The 26,776-nt window shown below is 33.1% G+C and overlaps 1 protein-coding gene across 1 annotated transcript in view; it reads right to left on the bottom strand.

Annotated features, from left to right (window-relative positions):
- Positions 1–18,239, bottom strand: part of LOC113513969 (probable chitinase 10) — a 147,346-nt gene extending 129,107 nt beyond the window's left edge. Inside the window, exon 1 of the mRNA XM_052903427.1 lies at positions 17,977–18,239. Coding sequence (XP_052759387.1) covers positions 17,977–17,979 — 3 coding nt within the window. The 5' untranslated portion in view covers positions 17,980–18,239. The remainder of the gene's footprint in view (positions 1–17,976) is intronic.
- Positions 18,240–26,776: the final 8,537 nt, after the last annotated feature.

Here is a 26,776-nt window from a genome sequence, read left to right as displayed (position 1 = left end):
CATACGAGCAATCGTGTAGGACCATATTTAACATACACTGGTTAAAGAGCTTCATCTTCAAACCATGAGGTATTTTTAATGGTACTACGAGAAAAAAAGACGTTTTTAAGAGTGATACAATCATTCTAATCACCTGGTCCTCGGATAACTCGGATAGTCTGTGTTGTGAGGAACCAGGTAACGGGAATCTGGGGCATAATCAATAGTACTCGTGCCAATTAAGAAAAGTCTGTTTCCTAAACTGACCCGACCCAGAATGGAAACCAAGAACTCATTATTTTTTATAATGAGATCAATATTTTCTGCAACACAGAGATCGTCAAACTGGGTAAGGCCCAGTTTGACGACACTTCTCTCTCAATCAGAAGAGTTGCTATCATCATATAATGTATTATCTTTCTTCAGGATTATGAAATGATACCTTCTTATTCTGTGTTTTCACTGCTATATCGCATTGCTCAAATCGAAATATAGCTACATAAATATAGCCAATGGGTAGAGGTACCCATGCAGACAATTTTTAGGCAATTTCCATCTGGTAAATGCAGAATCTGCCGTGTTTGCCCCGGCATATAATAAAGTACCACTACCCTTCCCTTTCTCATGGGTGTTATAAGAGGCAACTAAGTCGATTCTTCGAACTATATAACTAACCCATTGTCATTTCAACTTTATTATTATTTTTATTATTTTCAGCCGTTAACTGTTCACTGCTGAAAATAAGCATCTCACATTCTTATGGAAAAAACTTCTCTTGAAGTTTTGTCAGTAGTTGCCATGCTTGGCAAGCGGATTGGCAATCGCAGTTAAGTTTTTACAAATATTTCAAGAGGGACACTGCTACCCATCCCTCGACTATAAGTTCCCTTAGTCGCTTTTTACGACATCCACGGGAAAGGAAGGGATGGCCCATTCTATGCCGGGACCTATACGGCGATTTCAACTTGCTTATCCTTAATATTAGTACAATGACAAAAAAATAGAGACCTGCAAGCTAAAAGGTAAACTGAGTGGTGGTTCCAGTCTACAAAAATAATTGGTAGTCGTTATCTCAACCACCTCAGCTGAGTAGCTAGTTAATTTTATTCATTGCGAGAAATGGCCCAGATCGTCAGCTAGTCAACGGAACGCTTAGAGAAAATGTAATCTGCATTACGGGGGAAATTGTATAGAATTGTTTGCTGTTTTCCTGTGCGATAATTAAGTGGGTTTTAGAGGAATTCACCTGATGGATTTTTGTGGAAGTTTCTATTTATTTTAATAATTGGATTGGACGGGAATGTTCCTTTTTTCAACGCTTTTGCTTCAAATCAAAACGAATTCGTGGCTCTCGTTTCGTTTGTATTTTTTGTGCTTATTACCTCATAGCTCTGTCAGGTGTAAACCGATTTTGAAAATTATTTTTTTATCTGAAAGAATATGCTTACAGATTGATCTGGTTTTGCTACAATTGTTTCTTTTTTTATTGGACATAATCTTAATTATTAATTTAAGAGAATGGAATAGTACACTTTATAGTTCGTCTCGTACAAAAGGCTGAGCACTAATAAACAATGGGGATGAAGTCAGAGTCATTGACCTATCGTAGCGAATTTACAATCTTAAAATTACAGTCATACTAGCTTTTACCTGCGAATTCGTCTGCATGACTGGGGTATGTTGATGAAGATGAATAGTAGCCGTATTAGTTGAGCCATTAAGATGTTTAGAGGTAAACATAAAACTCTCTTTCACATTTATAATTTTAATAAGGATACTTAATAAATAATTAACTATCAAAAATTATTCACACTATAATATAGATCGGCCTGATATTTTACCAGTAATGGGACTGGCATCTCCATTGTATGTTGCCATGTAATACCAGCATAGAATAGGCCAATTCCTTTCCCATGGGTGTGGTAAAAAACGACTAAAAGAGGGCGAGGGATGGGAAGCAGCGTCCTTCTTAAAATATCTCCAAAGCCTAACTGCTATTGCCAATCCAAAGCGTTGCCACTACTGGCAAAATACCCCAAAGGGAAGCCTCCCCTTTGAGGTATTGTGCCAATGTTTAACAGTGGACAGTGGCTGAAATGATGAAATTTTTCTATTCTATACTAACAAAAGATTTTAAATTATCTAACTTATGAATACATTACTATTAATACTGAGAAAATGAAATCATTAAAATTGATCCAGAATAACATTTAATTTATAAAAAATAAAACCGAAAACGACATTAGACATCACATTATATTTAACTGTATATTTGTTTACGTATTAACAGTTGTAGCACTTCAGCTGCCCGCTAATGAAATGCTTTCTCACTGTATTGGGTTGACTGGAAGAGATCTCTGTCAGAGAAGTGTCAAGTCCACCCTTGCTCCCAACATTATATTACATGTAACTTACAAGTGCAATAATGAATATATTATATACACATTAGTTCTAAAAACCCCATGCTTATATAATTGAACTGTGCGTATGATTGTTACATCACAATAAGGCAGAATTTAAACGGCTGCTGAATTGCAACAGCCGGCTGTATCGTAATTGTATCTCGATTAAGTAACAATTTATAAACGTGTTGAAAATCCTAGGCAACTGGTTAACGGCATCCACCCCATTGTTGCAAAAGAATAGGCAGAATTATATTAGCGGCCATCGTTTTCTATTCTACACATAACATAGATGAAGACGTCACTCTGGTAATAGCTTTAGATTAGTACGAATTTTTATTCAACTTAGAATGGCAAACAAGCTGACGGCCCACTTGATGGAAAGTAGTAACCGTCGCCTATAGACATGAGCAGTAGCGTGGACGTAACATAGTATACTGTTTCGCCCATAGTGGCTAAGGTATTATACCTCTGTACCCTGTAAACTCACTGCCATATCTCACCCTTCAAACCGAAACACAGCCATGCAAACACAACTGCTTCACGGTAAAAACACGAATAAGATAGAGGTGCCCAAGCAAACGTCTTTTGTACAATCTTACTCTAGTAAAAGGGATTGTTAGTAATGTAATCTGTTCCCTAACAGGTCGACCTCTACGCGGTTCTACTTGGAAACTATCGTGGTTAATTTTAAACGAATTTGTCAAGATGGGCCAACTGACCTGCTTCAATCTCAACTATCATCCGTCGCTAGTACCCCGCCAGTGTATACCGATAGCGCGGGCAAGTTTACCATTCCGTTTGCGGTCCATAAAACAAAACACTAAAACTAAATACATAGTATATTTTATATACTATAAGTCCTAAATGTTTTGCAATAAGATACCATCTCATCTAGTACACGGTTAATTAAATAAATTGTGAAACAATAACGGTTGTCAACAAGAAAGCACTTGCTACGAAGAATGCAAAATATTTTAATAAAAAAAACAAATACTACCTTATTAGGTAATTCAATTGCGGTTTACACAAAGCCATTCGATCACTTTCCGTGGTTAAATTTTATTGCATAACAAATTACGAGAGGTTTACAATTGAAACGTGATTTATTTTTAATAATATTCCCCTATAACTATTATTGTTATTTACTAACCAGTTATTTTTTTAGGATAATGATAATTTGATTTATTTAACACTTTATTGCAACAATATAACAGGATTTGTTGAAAGATTTTCAATAAGCATAGTGTAGTAAAAGGTGGCCTTATTGTTAAGCAATCACTTCCAGATAACTTCTGGGTAGAAGAATTAAAGAACAAATGGGTAGATGGCGCGTTAAAAAAAAAAAAAATATATATATATATATTTTAGTATCTAGAGTCAACTAAGGGACGGTAAAGGATGGGCAGCAGTATCCCTCTTAACATATCTCTAAAAGCCTAACTGCGGTTGTTAACCAGCCTGCCAAGCGTGCCACTTATGGAGAAGACTAGTGGCCTCTTATGGAGAAGATTTATATATTTATCTCAGGCCTAAGAGGCAAATACGAGGTTTGTCCGGAAAGTACGTATAAAAGTTTTTTAAAAATTTTATTTTACAATTATTCAGGTAAATCAATTTTATCCCCTTCAAAGTACTCCCCCTGTGACATAATGCACTTGTGCCAACGCCGTTTCCACTGTGAGAAGGCTCCTTGAAAGTCCTCTGGTTGTAGGTTTCTCAGCTGCCCCGTCGTAGCTTTTTTTATCTCATTTATGTCCCCCAAATGCCGCCCCCGAAGTACCAATTTGGTTTTTGGGAACAAGAAGAAGTCACACGGGGCCAAATCCGGCGAATAGGGGGGTGTTCGGTCACCGTAATGGAATTTTTACTCAAAAACTCACGGACAACAAGAGAGGTGTGGGCAGGGGCATTGTCGTGGTGAAGAATCCAACGCCCCTCTCGCGCCAATTCTGGACGAACTCGTGCCACACGAGCTTTGAGGCGTCTGAGCACATCGACGTAGAATTTACCATCAACTGTCTGGCCTGGAGGGACGAATTCTTGATGGACAATCCCCCGAACATCAAAAAAAACAATCAACATTGTCTTGACATTTGAGCGGGATTTTCTTGATTTTTTTGTTCGTGGTTCCCCGGATGTCTTATCGAATTAGATCGGCAAAAATTTCACGGCCATTCTTGCCGAGTTTCGAGAGAAACTTGATTACGACGCGCTGCTCTTCAACGGAAGCGGGCTCCATGCCGACGGGGTTTCGTTAAGAGGTAACTTCACAGATGGCGTGACAAGCCAGTTCGCACCGCACGGCGGTCAGACCAGAACTGAAGCATTGTTAGGGACATAAGGAAGGGGTCCTGCGCTTACCTGGCCTCCCCACTCCTCTTTCTCGCATTCCAGAACACTTTTATACGAACTTTCCGGACAGACCTCGTATATAAAGAATAACGTCCCTAAACATAGATAAAGGACAGTACCTATATCACAATTCATTATTCATTCATTTAATTGTACCAATCGTTCTTATAATTATTATAAAGATAAAAATGTTATTATTTTTTCATTCAAATTTTGTTTCTCATTAAATAAAAAATACGATATACAATATAAATGTGATGCCGAAAATCTTAGATAGAGAATTACGGAAAAAAAAATCTGTACAACCATAGTCTTGAAGATAAGTGAATAGTCTGTGAAATAAAAATATTATTATAATAAATCCATCTAAGGAGAAAATGACTTCGAATTTTTTGGAAAAACACTTTTTTAATAAAACTCATATATATATACGTATGTAAAGTAAATCATCTAGATACAGTGCTTATATAGAGTTAGAATATATTTTTTTTATAATTTCATTAAAACAACAAATTTTACTTTATTATTAAAAACATAAAAAATATGGCGGCAAATTGTACTCTTTATGCGTATAAAGTGTCTTGATACGAAGTTATTAATAAAATACACCGCCAAGTTGCTAGAGGTTTTAATTTATGCAAATAAGCTAAAGGTCTAATGGCGGTTGTGAAACCGAAGCCTCCAAGATAATTTGTTATAAGAGGTAAAAATTTACATCCAGAGGTCTCGAGACAAATTAGATGAGGGGAGTAACGAGACCAAGTTATAAATCCTGAGAAAAGATAATTCAGCAAGTTAACACCAGTCACTTGGTTTCTTTTTAAATTAAAAAAAAAAAGAAAAATACTCAAAATATTATGGTAAGTAGATACGGCAAGCTTGAGGAGTTTTTAGCGGGAAAATATTAGTAAATTTATTATGTATTTTATTTTTAGCTAGCTTTTACACGCGACTTTGCCTACGTGCCTAGGACATATACTAATCTAGATAATCGTAGCCTATGTCATTTTTTATCATTACAGTACGTGTATACAACAAATTTCATAGTAATTGGTTAAGCAATTAAGGCGCTATAAGATAACAAACAAACTCACTTTCACAATTATAATATTAAATAGTATAGTTTTTTTTTTTATTTATGATATATACCATACGTATAATAGTGCCAACACCATAGGGTGAGGACCTGGTGATCTGCAACACAGGTTTATACTACTTCAGACACCAGTTCTTTACAATACATTAACTTATTTAACTTTTAAAAATAAATCTCTTGTAATAACATACACTGAATATCCATTCAATACAATACTTAAAATAAATACGATAAAATCGCTTCATTACAAACAAATATCAAAGTAATAACTTTTATTTATTTAATTTAATTAATGCTCTATTTATATGATTTTAATTAGAAAAAAAAAGAAACAATAAAAGACACAGGTGATTTGATAAACTGGTTTATAAAATCACCACTATTTTTCTGGCTAATTAATTTTCTAATAAAATATCGACCACTATTAATTGAACTATCGCAACTTAAAACTAAATTTTATACAATTTTTTGATACAATACCTCGAATGTGCATGGGTCATTAAAAGCTTTTCCATACAATGTAATTGAATAGAAAATATTTTATAGGCCATAAAACAGCTTAACATAAAATTGCATATAGTATTCTCTCCTATTATATCGTTACAGTAAAATGGTATGGTATCGTACCTTTCTACGATAAAATATAAAATTACCGATTATATCGTAACGATAAAATCTCGTCACTGTTCCGTTAAATTGTAAAAGTGTCTAAAGATGTAGGTAAGTACGTCTCTTGTATATTTTATTACATGTTTTGATAGTACTTTTATGGCCTACCTCATACATGTGTGTCCGTATCGAAAACTGAGAATGTTTATGATCATTATTTATGTAATTAACATTTGTCAAATTAATTAATTTACATAAAATTTAATTATATGGTTGCGATACGGCCATCTTGATTTTTGACAGATCCCAAAAATTTATTTGCGTTTCTTTAAATTAACATATTAAATGACATATCTGGATCTTAAAGATGATGGTTTTAAGGTTGAAAATTGGTTATTAATTAAATCTCGAGAGATCATTTAATAACGATTTAAATGTCATGGAATACAAGTTGTTTTGTAATCGATTTAACGATTTTGTATTAGCGTCAATTTTCTTCACAACTAATAGGTAATGAATGACCAAACTGTCTGGATAAATGGCAAGCGAATCTGTTGCTGGAATTGTCATCGCTAGCAAGTCCCTGTGATAGAACGAGATAGCATTGTCCGATGTCTCATTCTAACTCATAAACTTGCTAGCGATATCGATTCTATCGATCGATACGTTGTCACTTGGCTAGAGAACTTGATATTCTGTCTACGAATTCAAAACATGATCTTATCTAGATCAGAATCATCTAGAATGAGCGTCTAGTTTTATAAAACATACCTGTAGACTAATCCGTATTTTTTTTTTTAAATATTTGATTATTATATATATACGTACGTACAGTTAGTAAAAAAACATATTTATGAGATGAAAAATAATAACACCTGTATCAGTATATGAGTACGCTGGCTGGTTATCAGTGAAAGAAGACAGTTTTAGTTTATGTTTGTTAAAATAATATTTGGAATAATATTCGTTGACAGAAAATCCCTTATTTTTTATGTATTAATGAAAAATGTTACTAATATAATAAAATGGTAACTAGATGTATGTATATAGAAGGTATTTAATAAACCAATAGATGGCAAGATAATAATTTTTAAAAATTTTCTGTATGTCTATATTAAGTACATGTGGTTTTTACATTTGTTTTCCTGGACGTAAAATCTGGTATATCTTTTTCTTGATATGCTATTTATAAGTAATCTATCGATCGATCGATTATATTTATCTGAAAGTGACGATATTTAATTAATTTTCCTATTTTTGAAATCCAATTGTGCGAAACGACAGACGAAAAGCTAGTCATGAATAAAATACGTGTTAATGTAATATAAAATGATACAGTCTACTCAGGAGTGAAGTACTTCCTTACCCTTGAGTTTTGGGTATGTAACCATTTTTATTACTCGAAGAGAATACAAGGCCATGACAAACAGTAGCGAAGATGTAATTAGATTTACTGTACTGCGCACCCAATCAATTGATTTCATTATCTACACCCACATGCGTAAATTACATATAAAATTTTCAGGTGTAGCGTTAGCAAAAAAAGAGAAAAAAATGTTTTAAAATATCAGCTATTTTAACCGTGGTAAAACTAATATAGGTTAGTAATTAGGCTTTTTACTTTAAAACAAATGCAATACATTTATGTTTGCAATTCAAGAAAATCTATACGATGTCTACAGTCATTTTTCACCATCATATGGCTTATCATTAGTAGGGAATCCAATTTCACACCTTAGAAGCAGAATGTTGACACACAGTGCGGTTTCATAGGAACTTCCTCTAACTCAGGTTGTGGAGTAATTTTCCTGTCGAGGCTTTCCCTAGAGACTGCAGCGTGAGGTTCTTCAAAAAGGGCGCATTAAGGTTTGTTAAGGGTCGACAACGCGCGCGTGGCATCCCAAGCGTTACAGGTGTCCCTAGGCTACTGTAACTCAGTGTACCATTAGACAGCGAATATGCTTGTTTGCCACCACAGTAGTATAAAAAAATCTCAACGTCAACTAAAAAAGAAAACAGAATTACATTGAGAAAGTTTAAGACTTGAACATCAAATGATTTGCCTTGATTATCCGCTTCCTCAATTATACTGGAAAAATATGCAATACAACATTTTGTATAACGTAAAACTATTATAAAACACTTTACATGAAAATGGTAAATGTTATAAAATACAATTTTACATAAAATAGCACTTGCCACGATCTAATACAATTTTAAAAAGTCGTCCGTTGACAAATAAAAAGAAACTTTCGTTTTTTGAATTAAGTAACTTGGCCAATCCTGAAGCACCTGCGGTGTTGCCATCTATCACTTCATGCTGTAGGTGACAGTACCTATCCTAAAAATACTCATTTTAGAATTTCAAAGAGACTATTTACTTTTCCTTTTAATTTCTTGATTTTTTTTTATTTCTTTTCATTAAACTTTATTGACTAACTGAAAATAGAAGTAGTAGCAAATAGTTTTTTGTACAATTTACACTATGTACTTACCAAATGTTATTAAGAAATACTAATTGAACAAATCCTATTACAAACTAAACGATTACTTGCATGATAAACGTGCAGTGTTAGTAGATCATGCACGGGCTTTTTGATTACTTTGTAATTTTAGACACAGTACATTTAAATAAATGCACATAATGGGGTCGATTCTGAGGCATCATTTCTCGAACTTAGCTTTAGAATTAAAATTTCAATTTGATATCACAGCGACATCTTTATTGTAATGACAAATATGAACTAATTTTCTAATAGTCGCCTCACCCATCTGGTAAAAGCCCTAACCTAGAGACTCGAGATAGTCGCCCCCAGAGTTGAAGCCGGGGCAAAGGGGTCCGCTTTCAGGAAAGTCAAAAGATTTGTCGTCATCGTTACAATAGATTTAGGTCAAAGTTCTAATTTATTATAGCCCATAAAGAGGAATTTAGCAAAATAATTAAATTAAAACATTAAGAGACAGATTTAGAGTAATGGCATCTCAAAATCGGGCCCAATGTTTACAAAGAATTATAATAAAAAAAATATTATGTCCCACAAAGAAATCAATTTCAATTGTTGCAAAACCAGTTATTTTGATCTAAAAACTAAACTATTCAACCGATTTTGATAAAATTTCAATAAGATCAATCTATAAATATACCCTTTTAGATAAAAAAATAATTTTGCAAATCTGTTTAAATCTGACGGAGTTATGAGGTAACAAACATAAAAAATACAGTCGCATTAAAAACCTCATTTTTTTGAAGTCATTTGAAACTATCGAGTGCCTTGCGGGCTTTTTAACCAAATAACAATATTCCGAGCCTTGTAGTAGATTTATAAAAAAAAATACGATTTAATAATGATTATGAACAAATAATATTTGAATAAAGGCGATTTGAATTTGAATTCTGCAGTGATTTGATTGTTAGAGCTTTCGGTACAGTTTACTTCCATGTAGTCCCTAGTCATACCTTAGAATACGTAGTAAGTCATACTGCTATGGTTTACTACGCAATCTAAAGTTAATCCTAAACAAATTCCGTCATGATTGAAATTGCAGTTTTTTCATGTTACTTTATTTGTCTTTTATTTCTGTGTGATATTTTCGGCAATTCCGAACTGAGTTTAATATTTGTTTTTCATTCGATAGGGTTTGTTGGTTTTATATAAATTTAGACGCAACTGTTTTGTTTTGGAATAAGAACCCTGGTACTGGTATGAAGTATTAACAATGTGGTAATGCTTGAAATAATACAATTTATATGAACAAATCTGCTGACTGTACACCGCAAAGACGTCGCGAGCACAAAACGCTCCGATGAAGAGTGTGACGAACTGTGAATATATTTGTAGTGGGAACAAACCTTAATGATCGAATGTCATGTACTATATGAATCTATATATATTAAAAGACCCAACACTGTAGTCTCTAGGGAAAATCTTGGCAGGGAGCTAATGAGCTCCCAAAAGCCTGAACGTTCCTTAGAGAAAATTCCTTTAAAACCGCACGTGTACGTGACCATTTAGGTACAAGCGTGTGAGGATGAGTTCCCTGTCGATGGTGAGCGGTGCGATGGTAAAATGGTTGTTAGGTTATTGATATTCACCGTATGCCCCAGCATAGAATAGGCCACCCCCTCCTTTCCCGTGGGTGTCGTAAGAGGCGATTAAGGAAGAGCAGGGGATGGGTAGCAGTGTCCTTCTTAAAACATCTCCAAAGGCTAACTGCAGTTGCTAATCCGCCTGACAAGCAAGGCGACTATTGGGAAGGCTTATGTTCAGCAGTGGACAGTTAAAAGCTGACATGATGATCTAATTTAATCAAAATGAATTCAGATATTAATTAAACAAACTTACTTTAATGGCTTTCATACAACTGTAACTCTTAGAAGGAATGATAAATATTAAGGAATGATGAACCAGAGGAAGATTTTGTACAAATTTCGTTTGCTTGGGCACCTCTGTCCCATTCGTGTTTCTACCGTGAAGCAGTTGTGTTTGCATGGCTGTGTTTCGGTTTCAAGGGTGGGATATAGAAATGAATTTACAGGGTACAGAGGAATAACACCTGAGTTCTCAGGAATGGCAACGCATTGGAGGTATGATCGGCGAAACATATACTCTGTTATGTCCATAGTACTGCTCATGTCTATAGGCGACGGTTACCACTTTCCAATAGGTGGGTATTTTTTTATTTTCTAAAAATATTAAAATTTTAAAATAATAAAAAAATAATAAAGTACATGTAAAAATAATAATTATCGATGACAATTATTCGTTGTGTCAATTGACAATTAGAGAAACCAATGTGCCAATGTCGCGGCGATATGTTGGTCCCGCACGCTCACTTGGGCAACGCACCCGGCTTGCCTCGTTGCGTTGCACTTACGTAACTGTGTCGAAACGTAGCCAAAAGTGTGGGTGTACTGTAGTACTATTATGTATTCTGTGACATTGTTCAGTGGCGTAAAATTGAAATAAGTAATAGGTTTGTATATTTGACAACTTAATTTAGTGTCACATGTTAGTAAACAATACACATAATAAAATCGTAACTGGTCGCTGTCTGTACATGGGAGATATATAAGAAAAACTATTACAGGGGGGCTTTATGAACGCAATAGATCCCAAAACAATGATTTTTAATTTTAACTGATTGTATGTTTGTGTAGGCTAATTTTAAAACGGCTTAACTAATTTGTATGCAGTTTTAACTAATGCGTTGCGGTTTGCTCTACTTAATATTTATTGTTTATTTTATATCAATCGGTTCATAAATAAAAAAAATATATCAATCTAAAAAATCCATATAAAATGCTGTAAAATAACCGATCAGTTGAATTGGCTGAATCATTTTGTACACACAATCCAGCACTAAACTATGGACGAGTATCCTCTGGTGTCGAAATAAACAAACCAGTGATGTTGGATCGTTGTACATGTGAAAGTTTTTTTATTCAATAATAATACACGTAATTAGCCTACATAACAAATCAAATTATAGCGCCGTCTAACTTTTTTAATATATGTAAGATTAATATTGATTTTCGAAAATTCTGTCTACTCGTGCGAAGCCGGGCGAGATCGCTAGTAATGAATCGGTTTGAATATTTGACAACTTAATGTTACACGTTAGTAATTTATTGATAAATATTTATTATTATTTTAAAATTGACCAAGAATTTTTTTCGCGATGTAGTAATTTTAAATGTCAGCAAAAATTTGTTGTTTATAATATGTCAAGATTTATATTAATATTTAAATTGTGTCAATAATGTTTTATTAATATTTACAATTAAACTATTAATGAAGAAAGAAAGAAAAAATATATTTATTCATTGCTTTATTCGACACATAATAATTACGAAAAATATTTTACCATTAAATAAAAAAAAAACAGTAGATAATAATAAAAAAATCCTTTATATGTCAAAGAGACCCTGATAAATATAGAATAAGAAGCTTATAATTGACATATATTCTTACTACAGCGGGCTATGCACGGAGTTTCTTTGCGTGATAGAATCCGAAACGAGGATATTTGCAAAAGGACCAAAGTAACCGACATAGCCTGAAGAATCGACAACCGGGGAAGAAAAGTTCTTGCGTAGCGACCATGTACGAACAAAGGTAGTGTAGGATACCCCCCACATCTAGTCCCCCCCCCCCCCCCCCCCCCCCCCCCCCCCCCCCCCAATATGAACGACTAATAAATTTCAGAGAGTCAGTGGTTACAGATAGCTCATGACCGTTCCTGCTGGCAGTCAATGTGGGAGGCCTATGTTCAGCAATGGATTAGGACAGAATGCCACCATTATTTTCAGTTAAAAAAAGTAATCACGAAATTGGCATCAATAAGAATCGAACCAGCGACCTAGTTTACGTAAAACAAACAGATATTTTAGCATTAAGGAAAAGGAACGTTAATTTGTAATAGAATTTGCTACAAGCATCGTTGTTGGCAATAGCAAAATATACAATAAATTATACAAGATAAGATCAGGCAATCTTGACGCTCGCCTTTTAAGACAAGATTTAGTTAGACCAATGTAAACAGTTAAGGTAATATAATGGAATTATGGTTACAAATAACAAATCAAGAAATAGCAACGCGTGACTCTGTAGATGTCATACAAAAAAATACAAATACAATCTCATTGTGATTATTTCTTGTAATTGTTTATATTTATAATAAGTTTACTATTGTAATCTTTTGGAGGAAACAATAAAGAGTATCTATCTATCTATCTATCTACAAATAATTTTATTATGTGCGTAAAATGGTATAAAGAATGGTAAATAATATTTAAATATTGTTCACACTTTTCACAAGAATCTGGAATGTTAAATTTATTTAATTGTGCTACTATGCTATGCTATTACTATTTTACTTACATTGTCATTTTTTTATACAACTTAGAATGGCAAACAAGCTGATGGCCCACCTGATGGAAAGTGGTAACCGTCGCCTATAGACATGTGCAGTACCATGGGCATAACAGAATATACTGTTTCGCCCATAATACCCCCTATGCGTTGCCATTCCTAAGGACTCAGATGTTATTCCTCTGTACCCAGTAAATTCATGCCATATCCCACCCTTCAAACCGAAACACAGCCGTGCAAACACAACTTCTTCACGGTAGAAACACGAATGGGACAGAGGTACCCAAGCAATCGACTTCTGTACAAAGTCTACTAATAATACTAAAAAATATTTTATCTCATATATTTATTAATACTTTATTAATCATATTTACAGAAATGTTAACAAAACAAGCCCACCTTTGGGTAAAGAGAAATGTATTCTGTAAAAAGTAAAAGTTGAAAATAAGCATCTTAATGTAACAATGATAGGGTAAATAGTCCATAATAAATATTGTAGTAACTCTGTGCGTTATGTTCCACTGATTTCTTATGTCAAAACATCACATTACTAAAATGGCGGATTTACAATAATTATGCTATTTTTGTAGGTCAGTATTAAGTGATGCAAAATGTATAGTGCACAACGCGAAGAAAGTTTGTTCATGAACTAGTTTAGTATGTCCGCACTGCGTAACATATATATGTATGTACATTATAATATTTCATATCTGCAGCTTCCATACTGCACCAAGAATGTGTGAAATATTAAGGAAAGTTATAAAGATATTCGTGTTTCAACCGTGAAGCAGTTGTGTTTGCATGGCTGTATTTCGGTATGATGGGTATTCGAGATAAGGCAGAGAATTTACAGGGTACAGAGGCATAACACCTGAGTCCTCAGGAATGGCAACGTATGGGGGGTATTCTAAATCGTATAAAAAAAAAAGTTAGGTTAGAATTTGAATTATATTTACGTATTTGAAAATATTTTAAATGCCTTATATTTCATAATAAATTTATAATAAATAATTATTTTATGCAGGATTTTTATTAATAATTTATATATCCGTAATTATATGTAATATAAATATATAAACTAATGTAGTTTTTATCGAGTTTATCTTTTCTTTCACTATTTTATTTTCATAAAAAGGGTCGATAATACATTTTGATTTTACTGGTCACACCATGAATCAACTTACAGTGATCGTTTTCGACTTGCCAAAATCTTAATCCTATTCATTATAAACAATTATTTTTATAAAAAAGTTGATATCATTCACCTTTTTATTTAAGAACTTATGCTAATGATTCCTTTGTTAAACTAATGACGTGTCTAGGCTAATGAGGGTATTTTTGATAAAATCTTATTATTTTTTTTATGGATGAAAATGGTATGATAACCCCGCCTGCGCTAACGGGATACGCTGGCGAAGCACCAGTGAAGGGTGATCGATGAGGATGAAAACAGGCCAGTTAGCCCATCATGACGAATTCATCAGGAATTAATCATGATAGTTTCCAGGGGATACCGCGAGGAGATCGACCTGGTTGGGTTATATTGCTAGCAATGGGATTCCCAGTCTCCATTACTAACAATCCCTTTCCCCCCAAAACTTATTATTAGGACTGACTGGAACTTATTTGCTTTCTTTTTATGTATATTCATACAAATTTAAAACATACACTTCGGTTTAATCGAAAAAAAATATTAAAAAGAAATACCGAATCATAATTTTGAAGTTTATTTAAATCTACTACTTTCTCGTATGTTTTTTACAGTATAGTTATTATATTATCTGTAGTTATAAAGGAGATAGCCAGTTTCGAAAAGAGTTGCAATCAGTAATAATTGGCATTAAAATTTGCTATTAACATATAAATAATAATTAAAAAAGTATTTAAAATTATCTTTGTTATTCATAGAATTTTATCTCTTTTATCTCTTTTAAATGTTAACATAGTACAAGGAACTATTTTTATTAGCATGTTTTATATTTTCTTATGCACAAAGAACTGTTTTTAAATGAAAAAAAAAAAACAAAACAGGTCAATAGCTGTAAGTAAGGCCTAATAAAAAAATTTTAGTTATTTATCTGTTTCACGTTTGAGGTTTTCATGAGTTGAGATGAGTTCTAGTTTTAGCCTCTAATTAGGCTAAAACTAGAACTCATAATTCGAACACAGTATTCCAAATTTAAAATTTCTTCGCTCACAGTTATATAGAATTATAACTTTATTTTCACGTCCATCAATAAAAAAAAGAAAAAAAAAACAGATCCTAAACCTATAACCTATTAATGGGTCAAACATGTTATTCTCTAATTCTTTTGTAGGGACCTACCAAGAGCAATTTTCACCTAAATCGAATTGACAATTTCGTAGGCGCGTGACCGGAGTACTCAATCCGTGCCTCTTTATGTCATAAATAACAATTTTGTCGCCACTAAAACCCAGGAGTACGTGCATCAATTTCATTATTCCGGGAATCAAATCATATCCCTGATTTAATCTACAGACATATTATATAATGTTTAAAATAGAAAATGATGTAGAGAATACAGTTATAAATTATTCAGACAAATTCGGATTTTTTTCTGGTATAATGGATCGTTTATTATTACATTATTATCCGGCTATGATGTCCCACTGCTGGGCAAAGGTCTCCTTAATCTCCTTCCAAAAATGCTCGTTTTGCGCCACCTCAAACCAGTCCTTTTTAAATGCGTCTAAGTCATAACGCCATCGTTTCCTGGGCCTGTCTCGGTAACGTTGTCTATCAGCAGGCATCCACTGGGTGGAGATCTTTGCCCATCTATAGAGACCCACACGGCTAATATGACCCATCCAATTCCACTTAATTTGCCGGTTTCTAGCTAACTTCTTTAACTGCAGTTTGGAGAAGTACGATGTTAGAGACCCGATCCGACCTTTTTACTCCTAAAATATTTTGTTCCATTGCTCTCTAACAAAATTGGAGTTTGGATTTCTGTGCCTTTCTCAGTCAGTGATCAGGTCTGAGCACCGTAATAGACAAGATTACATATCTTGATCACATGTCGATAAGTTTGCGCGCTTTAGTACCAACAGAAGATCATTATTTGTTGGCATCTTCATTGACCAGTAGCTCTTCTGAGCATTTTCAATTTGACGACCGATTTCCCTGATTCGCCTGTTTTCGATGGAAACAATTTGGCTCAGATATATATGCCCATCGATATAACGCGTTATTTACCCATTTATCACGGCCTGACCTTTCGGGTGGTTAATTAATAAAATTAATTTATTACGTTACTAATCCTGAGCCAATTTTCACAATTCTTTTTATCATCGTTGTAATTCACTCCCCTGTGGGGTCTCTTATTAATTTTGTGTTAAATTTAGGTGTTTTTTTTCTTTTTACAACAAAAAAAATGTTTGTTACAGAGCAAAATTGATTTGCTGATACGTGATAAGACATTCTAAATTTAAATATTTTTAATATAGTAAATTATAATATTACGTTCGATAAAAGCAACTTGAAAACGAATGTTGCCAAAACAATGCAACGATTGTCAGAAAAATAAATTGCTCCACTAATAAAATCACTAGCTAAATCGCATTGATAATGCAGCGGAACCCTAATTATCACGTCAGTACATATACAAATACTGCATACAGCGAGCTCTGCGAACGGGGACCGATTTCTACGCGATTGTTAGCCACTTTCACCCAGTGAAACTGGACTTTTTGTTCTTTAAAGGCGGCGCGAACTACCGCGCGTTCGATGTGTTCGAGTATCGAATTCGAAAATATATCACGAATTTGATATTCGTGATAATCTGATTCTATTTTTAAAATTAAAATAAGACGATTTTATTATTTAAATTAGGAATTTATTTTAGTTTAAAATTAAATAAATACCCAACTGTTGAATTATTCAGTCTGGCAATTAAAATAAAATGTTAATTAGTTTGTCAAATTTAAAATTGACAAAATAGTAAAGTTAGATTTTTTATTAGTTATAATTATTTAATATATTAAAATAGATATTTATTTAATATAATATTTATTTTAAAATATAAATCTTTTACTATTTGTCAAAATAAAATTAGATTAAAATAACAAAATTTGTCAAATTATCGAGATATGAACGAATGTAAACATAATATAAATTTTAATTTTAAATTGATTCATTATAAAATGAAGTATTATATGAAGCTTTTAAGTATATCATATCCAATTCAAAGCATTCCATTGCGTAACATTTGTTTATTTCTAAAGTTATTCGTAACCTTATAAATATTTAAAAAGATATTTAATTTAATTATCGTGTTATGACTGCTCGAAAATATTCTGAGCATACTTTCGGATTTTGTTTATTCCATTTCGTTCTAAATTTTGTTGTAAACTATATTATATTCACTTTGAAATTATCATTTTATTAATTTATATCCCTACTCTAAATATCAAGATGGTAGTGGTACAGTATAACTCTAAGACTACCCACTGACCTATATATTGAATCATTCAAGTCTATGGATTATTTATAAATAATTAAATTAATTAAATATAAAATACAGTAATTGCATTACCTAAATTTGAATATGTATAATAAATATAAATTAATTATAAATATTAAATTTATTATGTATTACGGCCGTTTTATTTTCTCTTAAATAAATAAAAAAAAAAAACTCACCATTGTTTTTTTATGTTTCACAAATGTACACTTCCCACGAATATATTCCGAATTTTCGATACACTTAACTTGCACGTCAGTGCAGCACTTGCAGTACAGTCGGTCACAGAAAAATCACGATAGGAAAAAAAAAAACAACCAAAAAATCACCTTCTAAATATAAACTATGTTCGACAATTTATATTTTTCGATTTAATTAATAAAAAAGTCACCGTCCTATCGTCTGCCTTAATCGATAGACAGTCGTGGACTGTACGACCGACCGAAAGTTTTGCTTGTCGTTAACCATTCTAGAGGTGCGCGTACGCATATACGCGGACCTAACTGTCTTGGTACTTCTAATTGAATTTTGATGGGATTAAAATCGAAAGTTGTCTTTATTGTTTTCTATATTAGAAGTGTTGTTGACCTTTACATTGATACTTGCAATATTTATAGTTCGATTGAATTTACTTAGAAACAGTACAAAATATATTTACTATATTTCTAGTTTGATATAATTTACACAAAAATTCAGACACGAATCAAAACATTTCATATATTTTTTTTTATTTATTTTGTTCCGTAAAAAATACAGTGATTTAAATCGTAATAAAATTAATATTCGTTATAATTAAATTAATATAATATTATGCTCTCGATATAAAGTTGGCAATCCCTTCTTTACTCGTGAGTGTTGAAAAAGGTGTCTAAGGAAACTAATGGCCAAGGGATGGGCAGTAGCGTCCCTCTTAAAACATCAACAAAGGCTAACTGTGTTTGCCAACGCGCCTGCCAGACGAGGCAACTACTGGCAAAACTCCTTTTTTGAGGAAAGCCTATGTTCAGAAGTGGACAGTTACCGGTAGATATGTGTTGGAGTTTTAATACTGGCTGTTGACGTTGAGTTACTTTTAGAAAAATGTATTATTTTTATATTTGTTCTACGTCAGATTTTTATAAGACATGTCTCGTATTTTTTAAATAAACTTATTACTTTATATCACAAATACATATACGTTTTATTTCTGCATCCTGATATTTACAACAATATGATGTTGATAAAAAATTGTATTTAATGGTTTAAATACTTTGACATCATCTCCTTGATACAAGGGTATCCTAATTAATATTTGGGGTAGGCCTAATACGTTTTTCTCTTCCACTCTTCTCTATTTGAAGTAATTTTCGCATTCACTACCATTTTGGTCATATCATCTTTTAGAAAATCCATTAATAGAGGGTTTAAATGTATTTGTAATTTTTATTAATTATAAGTTGCTTGATATTTGGCCAATTTAGCATTTAATAGATTAAATAAATGTATAATAATAATAATAAATCTGTGAAGGCTGTAACTACCGAAGTAGGTATAAAAAAATCTGTTTTCATCATATCTATCTCATAAAGAACTAAAAACATAAATACATATATGTATTCACAAATATTTTTATGGAAAGGGTTCAAGAATTCTATATCAGTTTAGTTAATATTATTTCTCATGTATCATAAACAAATGAATGTTTCTGTTAAATATGCTTAATTTTGTCACAAATTAATCAATTTAACTTTAATTTTAAATATTTAAATCATTTATCACTTTTTAATAAAAATTTAAACGAATATAAGAAAAGTTAATTAATTTTCTTTTCTTTAAAATAACATAAACTCTGATTAAATTATGTGCATTATGGGAAAAAAAATATTATTATATGAATTGTAAGAAATAAAAAAATGTAATAAATATATTCAAAAAAATTAAGTGGCATGTATAAAATAATAAATAGATGTAATAATTATTATAAAAAAAGTATCAAAATTATTTCAAAGTTAATTCTTGTAACATTTGCGTCAAAACAAACATATTATTCTCGTTTCCTTTCACCCCTAACGTATGTCACTTTATGTGTAAAAAGGACAGATATATTTATATTATGTTATTTAATATGTTTATTATTTAAATACGCTAAACATATAAAATACATTTACATAAACTATTATAAACTAGAAAAAAAAGATTTTAATCTTTCTTTCATTCCTCTGTGAAATGAAAAAATAATCGTCAAAATCAGTTCAAAATTGACAAAGATCATCAACGGCTTTATTCCCCTCTAACACACAATACTTTTTTTAAAGGCCCAACCGCATGTTTCAGAATTTTTTTTCAGAAGATTTTGCTTGGCAGTGAGCAAATTTGCTCTACAAAAAAGTATAATATAGTATAAAACAAATACAGAAATACATTATAATGACTACAAAATACTAAAATAAAAATCAGTTCAAAATTAACGACGCAATTACGTGACATTAAAAATAAAAATGAAAAAATGTTATTTTGAAAGTTGCTTAAAATTCATTAGATTTTAATACCCTATTATTTTAAAATTTATAATCTGTATATCGTTTCTATGTCTATATACCTAACTAATAACATACAAACAATAATTTGTAAATCATAAAATGTAATAACACTATTTGGCCCCAAGTTAAAAGGCGCACCTAAAAAACGTGTAGTCGAAATTACATTGTACAAATACTTGCAAAATAACCTGACACAGTATTAATATAGCAAATATCAAAAAGTGAAAGTCTTTCGACGGGCAAGTCAAACATTAAAGGTGGTACAAATAACACTTAAGTTATAACTTACGAGAACAATTTTGTTTTTACGGTAGCTAATTCGATATAATTGGTTCTACAAAGTGATTTGTTATTATCTAAATGATGATTGCTTATCCTATTTTTGATATTTATTTAACTTACATTTTTTTTTTTTTATTTTTAAATTATAAAATAAGCTTTTATTGAATTTTTTTACAACACAGGGGGCAAACGAGCATGCGGTTCACCTGATGGTATTTGACTACCGCCGCCCATGGTCACCCACAACACCAACGGCATTGCAGGTGTGCTGCCGGTATTTTAAAAAGGAATATGCTCTTTTCCTGAAGGTTATGTTGTCGTATCGTAAATTGTATCATTGTCAGTCGTTACGTATTTATTACTGAACATAGGCTTGAATGGGGCTGTTCCCTATGGCAGTTTATCATTGGGGGAATTTTGTCAGTTGCTACGCTTGGCAGGCGGATTGGCAGATGTAGTTTGATTTTTGGTGATGGTTTTAGAGGAACGCTACTGTCCATCTCTCGACTATTAAAGCTCCCTTAGTCGCTCCTTACGGTACCCATAGGAAAAAAAGGGGTGGCACATTCTATGCTGGGACCATACGGCTATTGAAATTGTGTATTTCTTAAAAAAAAAATAGATTATAGCTAGTGAAAAGGAATAAAATGGAAAAATATGTCTCTTGGAAATTTTATCAATAGTTGCTATGCTTAGGAGGTGGATTAGCAACCGCAGGTAGACTTTGGAGATGTTTTAACAGAGACGCTGCTGTCCATACCTCGCCCTCCCTTAGTCGCCTTACGACACCCACGAAAAAGTAAAGGGCTGGCCTATTCTATGCCGGAACCGCACGGCAAATTTTTACGTAATCAATCAGAAATATTGGTAATTGTTAAATTATTTTTGATAATTGACGAATAATTTCTACGTTACAGACGTACTTTGGTAAACGCTCTTAATTCTGTTACATCTGAAATATAAAAGTTAAACAACACCACAAATTAAAGAGTTAAACTACTCGTATTTTGAATAAATTATAATAATTACTTGTATATTAGAAACCAGTTATATAAAATCAATGTGAAATATAGATTATGTGGATATATAAAGTATATATTTGTTTCAAAATATAAGCCTATATACATTTTTAATTAATGTTATTTTAATAAATTATTTCAACAAGTTCAATTTAGTATTTTTTCATCTAAATATAAATACACGATCTCCTTGAATTTCGTAAGTATGTACGAAAATTCTAAAAACCCCCAACAAGGTAAAGTCACGTAATATTTACCGTGGCATATCTCGATTCATGAATTTTAAACATGTTATAAAAATCTAAACACGTCTTATTTTATTATGTAAAATTTTCCAAAAAAAAGAACCTTTCTTAGCTCATCTATTTTCCTTAAGAAACTCTTCTGTAAACTGTCTTTTTTTTAAATAATAATTCATCGTGGTGTTTTCTTTTTTTTATACAACTTAGAATGGCAAACAAGCTGATGGCCCACCTGATGGAAAGTAGTAGTAGTAGTAGTAGTAGTATACAGCCATGCAAACACAACTGCTTTACGGTTGAAACACGAATGGGACAGAGATACCCAAGCAAACGACTTTTGTACAAAGTCTCCTACTGGTAAATACGTCAGTATAGTGATAAGTAATGCTCCCTGTTATGAAGTATATTGACTACTGCCACCACTTCCCATCAGATGTACCGTCAATTTATTTTCTATTGTATTACATTATACAAAAAAAATATATTAATACCAAGTGCACAATTAATTTGCTCTCAAATGTACAAACTTATTCAAAGCTACACGTACCTAGCTTACTAATTATCTGATATTAAATAAGCATTAAATAAAAATACTTAAGGCAAACTACATTAAAGTCAGACGTAAATTATTAGATCTATCAAAACTTGCATATATAAAAAAAATTAAAGCTTGTGAAAAGATTTACATGTTTGTTAACTCATGATACTATATTGATAATTGTAACATATAGGGAGACTATATGTTACAATTCCTGAGAACTAAGATGTCTTTTAGTAAAATGAAAATTAATTTGGCGACCACGCCTATGCTATGGCGGGCACCAGTGACTGACGATAGGTCAGGATGAAAGCAGATCAGTTAGTCCATCGTGTAGAATTCCACTATTTTTTTTATACCACTTATCAGTCATGGAAACACAACTGCTTCATGGTAGAAACACGATTACTAGAATTAAGCATGATGTTTTTTTAAGGGGAAACCGTGTCGAGGTCGGTCTGATAAGATAGTTTTTTATAAAATTGAAATTTGTATAAAAAAAAAATAAAGAAAAAAGATATCGTAAACTTCAAGAAAAAAGCATATTCCTTTTTAAAACGCCGACAGCACACTTGCAATGCCGTTGGTGTTGTGAGTGATCATGGGCGGCGGTAGTCACTTACCATCAGGTGATCCGCATGCTCGTTTGCCGCCTGTATTGTAAAAAATATATATATAATGTTTTTTTTTTATACAACTTAGAATGGCAAACAAGCTAACGGCCCACCTGATGGAAAGTGGTAACCGTCGCCTATAGACATGAGCAGTAACATGGACATAACAGAGTATACTGTTTCGCACATGATACCCCCCATGCGTTGCCATTCCTGAGGACTCAGGTGTTATTCCTCTGTGCCCAGTAAATTCACGCCATATCCCACCCTTTAAACCGAAACACAGCCATGCAAACACAACTGCTTCACTGTTGAAACACGAATGGGATAGAGGTACCCAAGCAATCGACTTTTGTACAAAGTCTCCCTCTGGTAATTACATAGGATAAGTGATATCATCTCACGTATCTAGAGTAATTACTAATAATTTAGATAATAGCACTAATTAATACAATTATAAAATGTTAAAAATAATAACAGTTTGTTTAAATCGCGTGACTCATTCATTCATACGCTCAATATTCTAGACCTTGGTTTTTGAAGTTTCAATTTATTTAATTATCGGAAATGTATTCAGGTATATACATATACGACACGCTTGTCTCCTAGAGAAGTAGGCAGTAACAATTTAGTGCCAAATACTGGGAGTTTTTTTTTTTGGTGAATGAAAATGGAATGGTAACCCCGCCTGCGCTAACGGGTTACGCTGGCGGAGTACCAGTGAAGGGTGATAGATGAGAATGAAAACAGGCCAGTTAGCCCATCGTGATGAATTCATCAGGAATTAACCATGATAGTTTCCAGGGGGAACCGCGAGGCGGTCGACCTGGTTGGGTATATTGCTAGCAATGTGACTTTCAGTCTCCATTACTAACAATCCCTTTCTCCCCACTGGGAGTATTTGGTACACCATTGTTGAGTAGTATGGATTATTTCGATATCTATTCGTATATATTGGGTATATCTAGTAAGACACTTGTGGCGGAAGAAAAGATCGTTGCTTATTTGCAACCTGTGAGTTGACTATACACGGCGGGCATAAAGCGCTCTGCGTGTTCAATACAATAATGTTTTCAGGGTGTTGTTACGGCTGCCACGTTTTTGTAGTGCATCCACAATGTTTGCAGCGGCATGGACAGATGACTTCTTTGCCATCAGACGCAAACGGATCGCATCTCTTTTATACCGACTGCGTGGCAGCAGTAACAGCATTCTGTGGGCATTGTGTAATAAATACGATAGCCCGATCCTCTCATTGTGGGTCAAAATTATTATAGGGGTCATAAAATGATTTTTTCATTTTTTTTTTTCTACTAACATAGTTTAAATCAATTGTTACTAACCAAAATGGATCTTTGTTATCTTTAATAAAGTAATTATTATTATTTAGTCGATATACGACTATATATATATATATATATATATATATATATATATATATAATATAGATATATTAATTTCAATTAGATTCTTTATTACGATATTATCTTTTGAACTTCCAGCAGCAGTATTTCCGAACCGATACGACAACATAACCTTCAAGAAAAGAGCATATTCCTTTTTAAAAGGCCGGCAGCACACCTGCAATGCCGTTAGTGTTGTGGGTGACCATGGGCGGCGGTAGTCACTTACCATCAGGTGAGCCGCATGCTCGTTTGCCCCCTGTGTTGAAAAAAAAATCTTTTGAATAACCGATATTTTAAAAAATCGTTATTGGACCAATACATAGATATTGTAACTGGAATATAGATATATTACTGTATATTATATTACCCACCCTTATTGTTTAGTCAAACATCTGTTTCCTCCAGATTTGTCAAAAAAAAACTTTCTATTTTCGAATACTTTTAATTTGTCATTTTTTTTTAACTAAATATCTTACTAATATAGCAAAATTGTAACTAAACGATGTTTGTACATTAAAAATATTGGGGAAAAATTTATATGAGTGATCTTAATAAGATCAATAGATACGAAAACATAATAATTATTAAAAAAAAATTGTTTGCATTAATTTTGTTTATTGTATTCATTTGCATCACGCAAAATCTGTACTGTACCAAATTGGATGCATTTTTCAAAGTTATCTGCCTAATAGTCTAATTTTAATTCTGGTGCATATTTTTTATGCAACTTAAAATGGCAAACAAGCTAATGGCCTACCTGATGGAAAGTGGTAACCGTCGCCTATAGACATGAGCAGTACCATGGACATAACAGAGTATACTGTTTCGCCCATGATACCTCCCATGCGTTGTCATTCCTGAGGACTCAGGTGTTATTTCTCTGTACCTGTAAATGCACTGCCATATACTACCCTTCAAACCGAAACACAGCCGTGCAAACACAACTACTTCACGGTAGAAACACGAATGAGACAGAGGTGCCCAAGCAAACGACTTTTGTACAAAGTTTCCCTCTGGTAACATTTTAACAAGATACGCCATCTAGAAATAGACAATTCATTGGTTTTTCTGCTTGTAAAATCCACGCGTACGAAGTAATAAACAAAAAGCCAGTGATAAATATAATTATATATTCACGACTATAATTTAAAATGGTGTATGTATATAAATGTGTTTGTTAAATTGTTTGTTTACTGATCACGAAATAATCCTTAGATAGATCAATATAAAACTCTCTATCAATTTTACAAGGATTTTTTTAAAATAATTTCTATATTTGCGAATATGTAATATATAAAAAATAAGTAAATAACACTGGACGTATTACAGAACCAATCTCGTCCTATTTAAAGTCGGTTAAAAGCTGAAATAACTACCGGTACGCTCGCTACCGCGTCGCCCTAAAACTCTACATTCGAAATGTTCATTACATATAAGATTACCTACGAATCATTTATCAGCCATTGTAACATTTGCAGAACAAGTCTTTGCTTCACAAAGCTATCCGAGTAGACTATGGACCAGTTAAACTAGAGCCCGGTCGAACCAAACGGCTGCTCTTATTATATCCGTATCCTATACTGTTACGGGGGGAGGTAGAGATCTAGCTGTTCGGTCACTAGAACTACTTTCACTCAACGTTTTGTAACTGGCCTTATTTATAAAGTTGGCAATGCAATGAGACAATAATTGTAGTGCAGCTGAAGTGCATAGCTCTTGCTGCTTGCTCCGCTTGTTATTTGTTACCGAGTGACATTTTTTAATTGATGAAATTGGAATGATAACCCCTCTTGGTTAATATATTCTAGCTGAGGATCAGTGAAGGATAATAGGTGAAGAAATTCTATGTAGATTCCCATGGAACCCATGGAGATTGACCTTTTTTTTTTTAACGTCTGGAAAATGCTTTATGCAGACCCATACACCTTGTGGGAGGTGAATGGGTACTGTGGGAGTCCCCCCGTAAGGCGGAGGTGTACCCACCAAAAACCAGACTATATGCCCTCGAGGTGCCATATGTCGGAGACATGGGTTCGCTTTCGCACTCACCACATCTCCGACGGCAGCGACTCTCCCCCTGATGGTAAGAGCAGGTCTCCTCTCTCAAGATAGGGTGGATGGCGTGCTCACCCTACCACTCGGGGGATGCGCCGGTATATTAGCACATCCTCCAGGACCATTGGGACAATACCTTCCCACAGAAATCACCCCGGCCCCAGTGGGGATGGAGATTGACCTGGTAGGCTATATAGCTGGGGTTACTAATAGCAACTATTAGTCCAGTCGATCGTGGAATAGCAAAAAATATAATATTTCACCAATCTAGCGGAAGATGCTCAGACGCAATGCTCACACTAAT

Source organism: Galleria mellonella, unplaced genomic scaffold, assembly GCF_026898425.1.
Source record: "Galleria mellonella isolate WM207_F2 unplaced genomic scaffold, CSIRO_AGI_GalMel_v1 utg139, whole genome shotgun sequence".
Taxonomy (NCBI): Eukaryota; Metazoa; Arthropoda; class Insecta; order Lepidoptera; family Pyralidae; genus Galleria; species Galleria mellonella.
Note: the sequence above shows the minus strand (reverse complement) of the source record. Positions and strands in the feature narration are given on the sequence as shown.